General features: G+C 40.5%; 3 protein-coding genes and 1 pseudogene across 4 annotated transcripts in view; all 4 read right to left on the bottom strand.

The window, feature by feature from the left end:
- The window catches only part of LOC131317703 (sodium/hydrogen exchanger 1-like), a 67843-nt gene that overhangs the window by 23626 nt on the left and 30649 nt on the right, over positions 1-13568 (bottom strand). The gene's annotated exons all lie outside the window — the stretch shown is intronic.
- The window catches only part of LOC131317710 (sodium/hydrogen exchanger 2-like), a 66026-nt pseudogene that overhangs the window by 23109 nt on the left and 29349 nt on the right, over positions 1-13568 (bottom strand).
- LOC131317704 (putative F-box protein At1g47790) lies at positions 82-1682 on the bottom strand. Its single transcript, XM_058347275.1, has one exon. It carries the CDS (start codon positions 1666-1668, stop codon positions 211-213), a length of 1458 nt encoding a protein of 485 aa, XP_058203258.1. The 5' UTR covers positions 1669-1682; the 3' UTR covers positions 82-210.
- On the bottom strand, positions 5450-9473 carry LOC131317702 (inactive beta-amylase 9). The gene is made up of 3 exons (XM_058347272.1): positions 9010-9473; positions 7219-7701; positions 5450-6535 (listed from the first exon to the last, which is right to left on the bottom strand). Exons 1-3 carry the CDS (start codon positions 9265-9267, stop codon positions 5645-5647), a joined length of 1632 nt encoding a protein of 543 aa, XP_058203255.1. The 5' UTR covers positions 9268-9473; the 3' UTR covers positions 5450-5644.

Here is a 13568-nt window from a genome sequence, read left to right as displayed (position 1 = left end):
TATTTTTCTTATCTTCTAGTGTGTTTATCATCAGTCATGACAGATGATAAATAAGGGAACTGGGCCAAATCATTCACTCAGCCTTCTTCCTCTTTTCCGAATAAACGAACTTCATCCTCTACTTCCACTTGTATAACTAGCAGTGAGACTCGACTCCTCGTTGATGATAAATGAAACCTGGCTCCGCTTTTGCCCAGAGTAGTCGTCCCATTACCCCCTTCTGCTTCTCCTTCTCCTTCTCCTTCTCCTTTTTGGTCCGTTACCCTTCTTCTCCTTCTCCTTCTCCTCTTTCTCCTTTTTGGTGCAACTAGAAGTGAGACTCGGATCCTTGTTGCTAAAAACCAAATCTATCAAAGGTGTGATATCTTCCTCATAATAGTGGACACGGAACTTGTTTGTCTCCTTCCACCAGACTGAAGTAATTTGGGACGACGGCGACCACAGTGGGAACTTGCCAATCACAAACTTCTCAAACTTGCCTTTAGTGTCGTCATATGAATAAACACGCACGTCCGGCTTCTTCATAGCAATGTCCACTACGCTAGTCAACAACATCCGATCACCTGTGGGGAGGGGGAGGTTGCCAAGGAAACTACATCCCCGACCAGGAAAATCACATGGAACGTCGATGATGTGGTTAATCCATTCATACGAACCTTGTTTATCGTGTCTGTTCAACTCTAATACCCAAAGATCTAATTTCCGGTTCACTAAGCACCCATGCTGAACTCCTCTTCCAATAAGCTCCTCCTTCTGTCTTAAAAGAGCAAAATGGCCTCTAAATTGCAGCAGTAACGAACCATACTCCGCGTTACTGGAGTAACTAGCCTTTGGTGGCAGGCCAATCTTTTGCAAGCTCTCATCTTCGAACTTGAAAACAATCAAATCGCCCCCATTGCAGTGCCAGCAACAGAGAGATCCGTCGATACAAACACTTGTTCGGTCCAATTCCAATTCGATTTCCGGGTTATCTACCAATGTCCACGGCCTTCTCCATGTCTGGTCCTTGCCAATAGTCAGAATCTCGCACACTCTAATATAAGTCCTAATAAGATTTGTTATTTTGGAGAACAAAGAAATTAAGCATAACTTAAGTAACTTGTATTCCTTCCTGTTATTGTCAGTAGAAGCACATCCAAAGAAATATTTGAACTTTTGGGCATTTTCAAGATCTGAGGAATAAGGAAGCTCCCTAATTTCATGGGTAGAGACGTTGCATATCCAAGCGCAATTACCTGCGTGCAAACAAAAGAGGCCGTTGATGACTTCCGTCGCTCCCTCATATTTGCAGGATGTAGTAAATTGGTGAGGCTTCGAAACAACGAAGGATGATTCTTCTTCTTCTTCGCAGTAGGAAGGATGAGAATCATTACGGGTTGCGTAGAAGCAGCCGAAGGAGTTGGCATCCGAACACGTAATGAACAGGGAGGAGGAGCCGGAACGCTGCTGCCGAGCACAGTGGGCCTTGGAAAAGGCAGGATCTTTGGAGATGGTTGAGCCCCACAGTTTTGACACGCAGTTGAACCGCATCAGATACTTGGCCGGAAGCCTTGTTAGCACTTCCGAAGCCACTAAATCGTGAGGCAGCACCGCCACCGCCGCCTCTTCTTCCGCGGTGGCCACCGCTTTTCCATTTTCCTCTTCACCTCTCTGCCCATCTTCTTGCATCTCAACAACCTCGTCAAACCTATAAAGGCAGGATCATTTATACGTTTGCGTATGTTTTTATTTTTACTTAATTTTTTTATTAATATTGTAACAAACTTTTTAACTTTAAATAGAAGTAGTTATAAACATTAAAAAGTAAAAAAAAATTAAGAAATTTTATTAAAAAATTACTAAAAAAAGAAAAAAACACAAATGACTAAACAATCAAAAATTTTGTAGAAAATATTTCGGAGATGAAAACCGAACAAAATTACGTAGACGATATAAGAAATGAAAGTCCTTTCACACCCAGTCTCACCATTGGATGAATGATTTATGGTGAGCTTTGGTAAAAAAAGAAAGAGCCAATCAAAAAATTCTCCAATGCCCAATTTCCTTCAGGTTGAATAATGAATATGGTCCGGTCCGGGCTCTCACAAAAATTTCCTTCGCATATGCGCGACCTTGCGGTCAGTAGACTGTTTCACCATGGGAGATTGCAAATTCTATTGTCTATTTCTTGCAATTCGGTTTATGTATCAGTAGCCTGGCTCGAATTCGATAAAAATCTTGACCGTTTGCATTGGCGTTCCTGTAACCATTTTTACAGTTTGGTTGTTCGTGGGGATGGGAAGAAATTCCTCCCCGAGTGGACTCATTGGAAGCGTCATTTCAACTTGTGGGGTAACAAATGCGTTAATTTTTTCCAAATGGTCTCCATCCACGTTCATCACCAGACAACCATCTTAATCCAGTTGAGAGAAGTTTCTTCTTTATGTAGTATTTTTTTTAAATCTTATTTAAACCCGGAATCAATCCCACCAATCGCAACCTAGGTCATATGGTCGCGACTTAAAACCAGAGTCCTTGCCCCAGTCATTTTACGCTAGCTTTCGCTTTCATGGATGGTGACCCAAAGGAAGATTGTTCTCTTAGTGAGTCGAACTAGAGACTTGTGCTTGTTAAAGCATTCTTACCACTCGAGCTCGCATTCCGGGTTAGTTGAGAAAAGGGTTGGCATCTGGCAAGGTAATCAAGTATATCCAACCCAAGGGAACCAAAGTTTTTGTTAGCATATGATTATATCTCGTAATCACAAGCGACACATTATTAGACACCACATAGCAACGATACGGTACTTATTGAATAAATATCGCACAAAAATGTCACACAGACATAATGTGCGCATACAGTGATTAGGATACTAAATAAATGACACAGATGAAATAAATATCCCACATAACATCAGACAAGCATAATGTCCACACATGCAAAAGGTCAAATACTTAATCGATAAATAAGGGAACTGGCCGGGCCCAAAGGCCTTCTTCCTCTACTTCCACTTCCCTGTAAACTAGCTGCAGTGCGACTCGACTCCTTGTTGATAAATAAAACTTGGATCCACTTCTGCCCGGCCGGAGAGCAGTCGTCCCATAAACCCACTTCTCCTTCTCCTTTTTGGTGCAACAATTAGAAGTGAGACTCGGATCCTTGTTGCTAAAATCCAAATCATTCAACGGTGAGATATCTTCCTCGTAATAGTGGACACGGAACTTGTTTGTGTCCTTCCAACAGATTGAAGTAACTTGGGACGACGGTGGTGACCACATCGGGAACTTGCCAATCGCAAACTTCGCAAACTTTCCTTTAGTGTCGTCGTATGAATAAACAGCACGTCCGGCTTCTTCGTAGCAACGTCCACTACGCTAGTCAACAACATCCGATCGCCTGTGGGGAGGGGGAGGTTGCCGAGGAAACTGCATCCACCAACAGGGAAATCACATGGAACGTCGATGGCCAACAATTGCTCACTAAACGTTCATATGATCCTTGTTTGTTATGTCCGTTCATATGATTCTTGTTTGTTATGTCCGTTCAATTCTGATACTGATACCCAACGATTGTTCACTAGACATTCATATGATCCTTGTTTATTAAGTATGTTCAACTCGAATAGATCTACTTTCCGGTTTACTAACCACCCATGCGGAGCTCCTCTTCCACTTAGCTCCTCCTTCTGATTTAACAGAGCAAAATGGCCTCTAAATTGCAGCAGTAATAAGCCATAACCATCGAATCTGGAGCTGATTCTGGAGCCCCCCCCTAGCCTTTGGTGGCAGGTCAATCTCTTGCACGCCCTCGTCTTAGAAATTAAAAACAATCAAAGAGTACACGTACACCGCTACGCCAGCAACAGAGAGATCCGTCGATGTAAACACTTGTTTGGCGGTCTGATTCCAACTCGAGATTCGCGGGTTATTCAGCAACGTCCACGGCCTTCTCCACGTCAGGTCCTTGCTCATAGTCAGAATCTCGCACGCTCTATGATGGTAATCTTGAACATTTGTTCCTTTGTACTAGTACATAGGAAGCATGCATAACTTAAAGTAACTTGTATTCATTAGTAGAAGCAGCAAATCCAAAGTAATACTACTTGAAAAATATGGCACTCGCAAGATCCGAGGAAGAAGGAAGCTCCCTGATTTCACGGGTAGAGACGTTGCATATCCAAGCCCGATTACCTGCGTGCAAACAAAAGAGGTCGTTGATGACTTCCGTCGCTCCCTTGTATTTGCAGGATGTAGTAAATTGGTGAGGTTTCGAAACGATGAAGGATGATTCTTCTTCTTCTTCTTTGCACGAAGGATGAGAATCGTTACGGGTTGCATAGAAGCAGCTCAAGGAGTCGTCGGCGTCGGCACACGTGATGAACAGGGAGGAGCCGGAGCGCTGCCGGGCACGGTGGGCCTTGGAAAAGGCAGGATCTTTGGAGATGGTTGAGCCCCACAGTTTTGACACGCACTTGAACCGCATCAGATACTTGGCCGGAAGCCTTGTTAGCACTTCCCACGCCACTAACTCGTGAGGCAGCACCGCCACCGCCGCCTCCTCATCCGCAGCTGCCGCTTTCCCCTTTTCCAGTTTTCCTCGTCACCTCTCTGCCCCCCATCTCCTTGCATCTCAACAACCTCCTTATCAAACCATAATTGTTCCCTCCTCCATTTTATACTCCCCGTCAACCCCGAAAATTGTTACCCTTTGGGCCCGCTCGAATGCAGGATGGGTTTTGGGTATTATTTACGGCAGGCCTTGTATAGTCCATGACACTGAATCCATAAAATTGTCCATGAAAAAAACTGGACGGTCCAAATTCAATCAATGGAAGATTCTTTCTATCCATAGAAGAAGATGAAATGGAAGATTTCCCAGTGAATCTTCACCTTTGGAGGAAGCAGAGGACATTTATAACACCCGGACAATTGAGAACGAAGTATACTCCCAGTACACGGAGATTTTTTTAGTCAACCGAGTGTGTAGAGGTACGTTAAAAACCGAAGCTACGTGTATTTCGATTGTTAGTGTCCGAAAATATTGATAAATTACAACAGTGAATTTCCAAAGATATATACAAATTACAACAGTTAATTCCCGAAAATATTGATAAGCTTCGGACGTTAATAACCAAATTGGGACAGAAGGAGTACTAAGTTATGGAAAACAAAATATTGATAAACTTCGGATGTTAATAACCAAAGTACTAAGTTATGGAAAACAAAATATTGATAAACTTCGGACGTTAATAACCAAATTGGGACAGAAGGAGTACTAAGTTATGGAAAACCCCGAAGCAGGTTGCAACAAAACGACCATGGTTGCATGGATGGTGACCCAAAGGAGGATTTTTCACTTAGTGAGTCGAACTAGAGACTTGTGCTTGTAAATCATTCTTACCACTCAAGCTAACGTTTCGGGTTAGTTGAGAAAGGGTTGGCAAGGTAATCAAGTACTCCAACCTTGCATGTTTTAAGAACTAATAGAGATTAAGAGAGGAAATAAAAAGCCTCCTTACAAGGCATGACAATTACAGCCACCACTTGAAGTGTAGAAAGTGCTATACAATATATCTGTAAGTACCACTTGGGTATTACAGTCTTAGTGAAACATAACTACATAGATTACAACTCTATATCTACAAGAAAATTGTTTCTTGGACTAACTAAGCAGTCTGCACAAGGAGATCCTTACCCTGTCCCGAGTATATTGATTCGCCATCTTCTCGCTCCTCACTTGGCAGATCATCCAACCCTAATTCCAATTGATTCAAGTTGCGAACAAACTCGGTAAACTTGGGAAAGTGATCTGGAGAAAAGAATGCAGCTCCCATCCTCTGGTAAGTGAACAAATCCACCACCTCATTGTCATCCAACAAATTCCTCTTTATCTGATCGAATGCATTAGGCCCTCCAGAAATCGATGAATTCTGGCCAGAAACCTCCACCCCGTGTTTTTTGCAAGCCGTTACAATTTGTCTTAGCAACGACTCTGGGCTTGATAAGGCTCTGTCTGGCTGGCGTTCATCTGATAAGTCCATTCCGGGCAATATCACTTTACACGAATTTTTGGCAAAAATTTCAACTACTTCATCGTACCCGTCTCTATTGACAGTGTTGTAGAATCCAGCCGTGAGCTCAGAAGGGTGAGACCGGGTTTTATACCACCAGTGCATTAATGGGACTTTTCCTGAAATTTTGACCGGATAATCGCTGAAGGTTGAAGAGGTGAGTGAGAGGAGGCGATCAAGGTGTGATGTGAGATTGTTTGAGTACCAAGAAAGGAAGAAGTCGCCGTATGTAGTCTCCCACGATCCTCCATTTTCCTTTACAAAATTGTTGTAGTTTGGGAGTTCATCGTAGGTGGGCGAATCGTGGGGACCGGAGAGTCCCCAAAGAGGGTTTCCAATTGCTTCCGCATGTTGCTTGAGATTTGTAAGCATGTTTTCATCGTAACATTGGAATTCTCCTACTCCGTGAACTTGGTTGTTCTTTGATGACTGGTGGCGAGAAGGGTACCGAAGCTCGCCATCTGGTCCTAGACCAATTGATATGCCCTACATAGGATGTGGTAGTAGAAGTCAGCATCAAATTCATGAGCACAGCAGGAACTATGAACATGTTCGGTACCATTTTCGTTTGGAAGGAAAACATAAAACCTTCTATGATGAATTGTTTCGAAAACAAACTGTCTCTCTGGAAATCTTTTTGCAAAGAGCCCACTTTTGAGACACGAGAAATATGGTTTTCGAGTTTTTTGTGTTGGAACTACCCATAGAACTGAAATCTACTGGCATTTTTGAACTTTTATGGCCTGTTTCAGCTGCTGCTGCCATTGCTTTTCTTTTTTAGTGACATCATCTCATTGTCTCCTTCTGTATCATTCCCGGGAAAGAAAGAACCTTCTTCTGTGAATTAGTGGGTATCAGTTTCTTCTCCTTCTATTTTCATTCTCCGGAAAGACAGAGCCTTCTTTGGTGAATTGGTTACAGACACTGTTTCTGGGGAATTTTGCTTAAAACAACCAATTTTTCAAGCACCAAAAGCATGCTTTCTCAATTTTTGATACTACATTTCCACAAAAATCGACACGGGAAACATTTTTTTGAACTAGTCATTATTCTATGAAAACATGTCATTATTCTACGAAAACATGATAACCCGAAATGCAGTAGAATCAAGAAAACACAAGAACTACACCAAATAGAGATGCCACATTCTTAGATTCATATTTCCTTACTGTGATAGTGGAACCAAGGAAAGCAGAGAAGGAAGACTTGAAGCTCTCACAGAAGTTGCCATAAGCTTGGATCGGAGACTTCCCATCAAGAACAGGAAGATCATCCACACTCAAAGAAAGACAATCCCTGTACTGCTCCCCTGACCGATCGGTAAAGAAGATACTAGGTTGGGACTCTCCAATCCGAGAAACCCAATCAGGGAGAGGAATCTTGGGTTCTTTTGATGCATGGAAGCAAAGGGAGATGTGGAGCTTGAGACCTGCTTTTTGGACCATTTCGGCAAGCTTCAGATAGCCTGACCACTCATACTTCCCCATAGCCTCTTTCTCAGCTATTCCCCACCAGACAGGAAGCTCCACACCATCAACACCTAATAACTTCAATGCCTTCAACCCGGCTGTGATTGCTCGGGCATGGTTTATTGTGTTACAGTCAGAAACCGCATCGAGGGGTAGCCCAACGTATAACCTTACTCCATCAATCTGTAAGCGTAAAAGCAACAATCAATAATGTTTGGTTAGCACAATCCGAGACATCCTTTGCAGGAAAAAAATGACTTCATTAACATTACTAGTGCGTATATAAGTTATTACTCTAAATAAAGGTCATTTTGAATAATGACTCAAATGTTTACTCGGACTTGAGTATATACTTGAATATAAGCTTCTTTAGATATGAAACACTCCCATTGCAAACTCAACTTTTTAATCAGATTCCGTGTAAAGATTCCCACCTATTCCTAAGAGCATCTGCGACTAGGTGTGAAAAAAGGAAACAGATAGAGTTTCCATATGAGCTCATATTACCCTTAGGATTTAGGGCTTGCTAAAGGGTCTGGTAAAGCTCAATACGATATGGGTTTACTGCTTTAGTCAGAGTGGAGACTGGAGAGGGGTTCTCAGCGGTTTTTTACTCACGGACTTGAGTCAAGATTTGGTAACAGGACTGAAGATGACAAATAATCATAGTAAGTCTCATTAATAACTTATTAAGACTTATTCCCCATTTTCTTCTCACAATGAACTTATGCAAATTGGTAGAAGAATTAGCACAGGACAAGTTCTGCGGCTCAAATAATTTGTTTGTGCCTCAAACAACAAGATGGGTACTTCACTAATTTTTTTTTTTGATACCCAGGTCTGGGCTCGCTTACGTGCAACTCGACTAATCCTGAGACCATAAACCTATCGTCCACTAGCGGAGGGCCCCACTTGAAGCCGGACCCAATGCTCTGTATGGACTGGCCCTAAAGGAGTTGATAACACTTGAGAGGTTTTGACCCTAAGACCTTAAGAGGAGCAAATCCTTCTACATCGGCAATTCTAAGGAAGCAGTTAGAACTTAGAAGATCTGCATAAAGTGCACCAACAAATGGAACAAATTTTTAAAAATCCACCGAGCACAAAAGAAAAACAAAATTCCCATTAGACAATTAACATCTCAATGCTTGTTTTACCTTGTACTTAGTCGACTTCCATCACATTCAGTCCACGTTTTTTTTTATTTTGGTTTCTATGGTTCTTATGAGAAAAGTAAAATTTTTGCATCAAAATAATTTCTTTACAGAAAAAACCGAACTAAATATCGCAGTATATTCCAAAAAAAAAACTGATTCTTTCCAGGCTCCAGCATTCCAATTTCCAAACACTACTTATTACTTTCAAAGTCCATTCTACAAATATCATAATCATCTGCTAAAAACATGACAAACACAATATAAATACCCAAAATTATCCGCTTCTTTTCCCCAATTTTCTCAGCAAGCCAAAGAAAAGAAGAAGAAAACTTACGGGCTTGGATCCAGAGCGAGACGCAGATGTACTGCCGCAAACTTTGTCGGAAGCTAGAGCTTCCGAGTTCGCGGCAGCTTTGAGTTCGAGTCGAATCGGAGGTCTTTTCCCCCATCTGGTTGTTTGACCGAAACAGATGGTTGAATTCAGAGAAAAGATCTGATGGTTCAATTTACCACGAAACCCTAACTCTCTCTGTACCAAACAACCAGCAATTACCAGCTTCGCCTGAGAGTTTCCGATCAAAGAAATCTCCATGGAACTTTGCTGTAGTTTGTACTGATCTGTACGGTTACGCCCCTCGGAAATCGAGCTACTTACGGAATAAAACCGGTGGGGAAAGAGGGAGAGAGGCGGAATTCACGGGAGAAATTCGGAAAATAGAAGGGGAATCAGAGTTGTGGATAAAATGGAGGAGAGGGAGAAGGAAAAATTGGACTTGTAGTTGTGGATGAGAAAACTCGGACACTGGTTATATAGACACACACGTAAAGGGAAAAATTATTCAATGTCTATGGAGGCACCGCTACGTGGTAACCCGGATCTTTCTCTACCACATATTTATGTGATTCTATTACAAAGTGCGTAGAGACCATACCAATGTGAGGTACAAGATAATTGCGAGCACCGCCACACAGTATCTCGGGGGATGGGAGAAACTTTTAGGTATACAGGGATACCAAGCCCCATAGTATCCCTTCTGATTCGTTTCTCATTTTTCGGCCATTTTTCGATCACGTTTGAATAATCGATTTTCTTCATTTTATAGATTTCAGCGAGAACTTTAATCATACCAAAAATTGTGTTCATCGGACTTTATTTGATACATGATCGGCACACATGAAAATTGCAAAAAAACCAAAACTGGGTTTTGATTCAGTGTATTTTTGGACTCAGTTTGGGTTTTCTTCAATTTTCACGTGTGCCGATCATGTATCAAATAAAGTCCGATGAACACAATTTTTGGCACGATTATGGTTATTGCTGAACTTTACAAAATGAACGAAATCGATTATCCAAACGCGATCGAAAAATGACCGAAAAATTAGAAATAGACCGGAGGAGATACCATGGGACTTAGTATCCCCGTATACCTAAAAGTTTCTCCGGGGGATGGAATAGCTACTTGAGCGAACCTATCACGAAGTGTTTGAAATCCACACAACTGTGGTGGAGAGAGGTTCCGACATGAGATGACCTTGCTCCAAAGGCACTGACACGATATCTACCACGTGTCATTCTTGCAGTGCAACAAAGTTGAGCCAGGTAACCTGTTTGTTCTTTGTGTTTAATGGGAAAACCTATTTACTCCATTAGTAGGAACTTTTTTGATAAAATTTTTTGCCTTTTGATGGCTTTCTTGATGTATGTAGAAAACACTGAAAAAGCCTCTCTCTTTTTTTCCGAGGTCAGAAATGTTCGATCCAGCTTACGAGTACCTCAACTAATCTCTTCTCTGGTCCAGTCCAAGATAGGCCTTCTAATTCAGAGCTAGAAAATTTAAAAGAAATTATTTTCCTACTGTTAATCCTAACAATCAGACCCTGATCAATTGTGCGGAAGCCAAAACTACCAACCGGACTAAGCGGGGCTACCTAAACGTGGCTTTGTAATGCACCAACCAAGTCAACAATCTTTGGATTGGAGCCTGAAACGTGGCTGTGAGTATTTTGCTGACTCATTGCCAGGCCACAAACCTATCAAGAAAGAGAAATGAAGATTAGTGTACCTAGACTTATTGCACTAGGAACCTCATCAAATCCACCGGCCATTGCCTGATGGAGATGGGAGACAAATGTGGATAAGCATGAGTACTATTGTTTACGTGTGATTCTGGTTTTCTTTGTGCTGGGTGGCTGATATTCTTTGCGTTTGGCAACAAATTAGCCCAATTTTGGAGAGCATAATATTTGGAATACCGGAACGGTGCGCAAACTGAAAAAGAGACCCGACTGATGGGTCATTGCACATGACAGACAACCCAATTTTGGAGAGTGTTTTGGGCATTTTGGCAATGTTTGGAATACCAGAACAGTGAGCGAACCAAAAAAGAAACCCGACAGATGGGTCGTGTCATTGCACGCGACAGACAACCCAGTATTGGAGAGTGTTCTAGCAATGTTTGGAATACCAGAACGGTGAGCGAACTAGAAAAGAGACCCAACAGATGGATCATTGCACACGATAAACCTTAAATGTAATTGCACGTGAGAGATGTAAACCAACAATGCTCAACGATGAGATGTAAACCCTTTCCGGTTATATTTTTTGCCAATTTCTCATGGATCCTCTTAAAATTATGTTAACACATTGAACGGTTCGAATCATCAAAATTTGATCGGGAACAATATCAAACTTATAAGCTCCTTAACTTAGCAAGATAATTGATGCAACCTTTATTAAATGGACGGGATAAAACCCCATTGCTTGAGGGTGTTTCTACTTACCAAAAAACACTAAAAACCTAATGCATTTTATCATATTGTTCCATCAACTAAAAAAAAAAGTATTCTACCATATCTTTTCCACGAACCAAAAAATTATTAACAATAGCACTTTCTTTTATAAAATAACCCTATACACAAATACCAGAAAATACCCGTCAACTTATTTTGCTGACTCATTGCCGGCCACAAACCTATCAAGAAAGAGAAATGATGATTTTTCGGTCAAGAATGATGATTGTCTTGCACCAAAAAGAACCTCATCAAAAATCCACCCGTGGCCATTGCCTGATGGAGATGGGAGACAAATGTGGATAAGCAGATAAGAATTAGTACTATTGTTTACGTGTGATTCTGATTTTCTCTTTTATTAACCACAGGTAAAAATCCTCAAATTTTTCACTACCGGAAATATCCCTTAAGTGGGGTGTCTATTTATGAATTAAAATGATTCCTGTCGTTCATTGAGACAATACGCCCCATATATACATTTTCCCTCTTCACCTGTTAAGTGTTGATCTATTTAAGTGTAATTAGTCTGCTTTTGGAGAGAGTCTTATTCTACGTAAGGGGGGCGAGTGAGGTGCGAATAATAAAATTGCAATTTAATTTAACAATTCAAATGTATATATGAGCTCGTAGTAGATAATTTGATTATAACTTGCAGGAAAATCAACCTAATATATAATTTCAAAGAGTTCACTTAATGAGATCTTTCAAACAATATCCATATTGCATAATTTTAAATTTCAATAAGCCCATCATTTTTGAGCTTGAAATTGCTTTCATAAAAAATAAATACTTATTTGGTGTTTCGGGAACGGGATAGTATATTAGTTGGTGCAAGTATTATAGATTCCGATTGACAGCCCGAGGTTATAGCCAACCACCACAAAATATCATTTTATCCCTAATTAAAATCGACCTTGTGTAATCTTTGATTATCTAAGAATTGGAACTACACAAAAGATCAGTACTGTTTGTTAAAAATTACCCGTTGATTAATGTACCGTATTGTTACCCATTTAAAAAAAACATCTTAGTACTTCTCATTATATTCACTAATAAATTTTAATATATTTTTACTCATGACTCAATTCTTTTTTTTTTTTTTTAAAGAACACAAGATTTCGGTGCATAATGATAGTAAACGTAATACTCCCTCCGTCCCAAAATGGATGACAATTTTTGAAACTCGTGTCATTTTTCATCGCTTATATCTTTCAATCTATAATATTTTTCATGAGTTTGAAAACTTTGTATAATAGAACTAATCAAGAACTATCAAACAATATCCATATTGCATATATTTTGAGATTCATATTGAAAGATATAAGTAATTGAAATTGGCACAGATATCAAAAATTGACATTCAATTTGGGACGGAGGGAGTAAAAAATTTCAATATTAACCTACCTCTGGCTATTCTTAATTAATTAGCCATTTAATTCATAAAAAATATATCCGGAGTCCAATTCCACATGGAATACAAAATAAGATAGCACTTGGCGAAGGTTTCCCTAAACCAAACAATACAAAAAGACTGCTTGTTCTCTGGTATAAGAACCAGGTTGTAAATAATAGACGTGTTGAATTATTTTTGGAGATCAAAATTTAAAATGTCATCCAAAAATTTGTTTGCACAAAAAAACCAAGCTTAGGTTTCGGGTTTTTTCAGGCTAGGCTTTCATTCTTGTACCTGGGTATTTTGTCCTGACGGTGTTTGAAGCTTTTGCCATTTAATTTAGGTAGTTTAAAAACTCTCAATTAGCAGGATTCAGCCCTTTGGATATGTTTGGGCTTGTTCAAATGGGCTGTTTTGCCAACTATTTAATTAAATTCCCCTCCCCACACACACCCACCCAGTGGCCACCCACCCTAACACTAGCACTTAAAGACAACCTAAAAAGGTGATGGCGAAGTACAGAGTGTCCAAACTATGTGAAGGTCTATATAAGGTAAAAAAAGAAAAAGAGAGGGTGATTTTTACATCTTCTGTATCTTTTTCACTCTTGCTCTTTTAAACCTTTGGAGGGAAAACAACATATATCCGCATCAAGCGGACTGATATCTGGGGCTTAAATTCTAGGATTTTTAGTTCCTAGCTGGTTGTCG

The sequence above is a fragment of the Rhododendron vialii genome, chromosome 2a (genome assembly GCF_030253575.1).
Source record: "Rhododendron vialii isolate Sample 1 chromosome 2a, ASM3025357v1".
Lineage (NCBI taxonomy): Eukaryota > Viridiplantae > Streptophyta > Magnoliopsida > Ericales > Ericaceae > Rhododendron > Rhododendron vialii.
Note: the sequence above shows the minus strand (reverse complement) of the source record. Positions and strands in the feature narration are given on the sequence as shown.

Coding starts and splice junctions, on each gene's coding strand:
- LOC131317704 (XM_058347275.1), bottom strand. CDS start 1,668: ATGCAAGAAGATGGGCAGAGAGGTGAAGAGGAAAATGGAAAAGCGGTG.
- LOC131317702 (XM_058347272.1), bottom strand. CDS start 9,267: ATGGAGATTTCTTTGATCGGAAACTCTCAGGCGAAGCTGGTAATTGCT. Junction 7,702..9,009: donor CTCGCTCTGGATCCAAGCCC/GTAAGTTTTCTT, acceptor TTACGCTTACAG/ATTGATGGAGTAAGGTTATA. Junction 6,536..7,218: donor TCCTTGGTTCCACTATCACA/GTAAGGAAATAT, acceptor CATCCTATGTAG/GGCATATCAATTGGTCTAGG.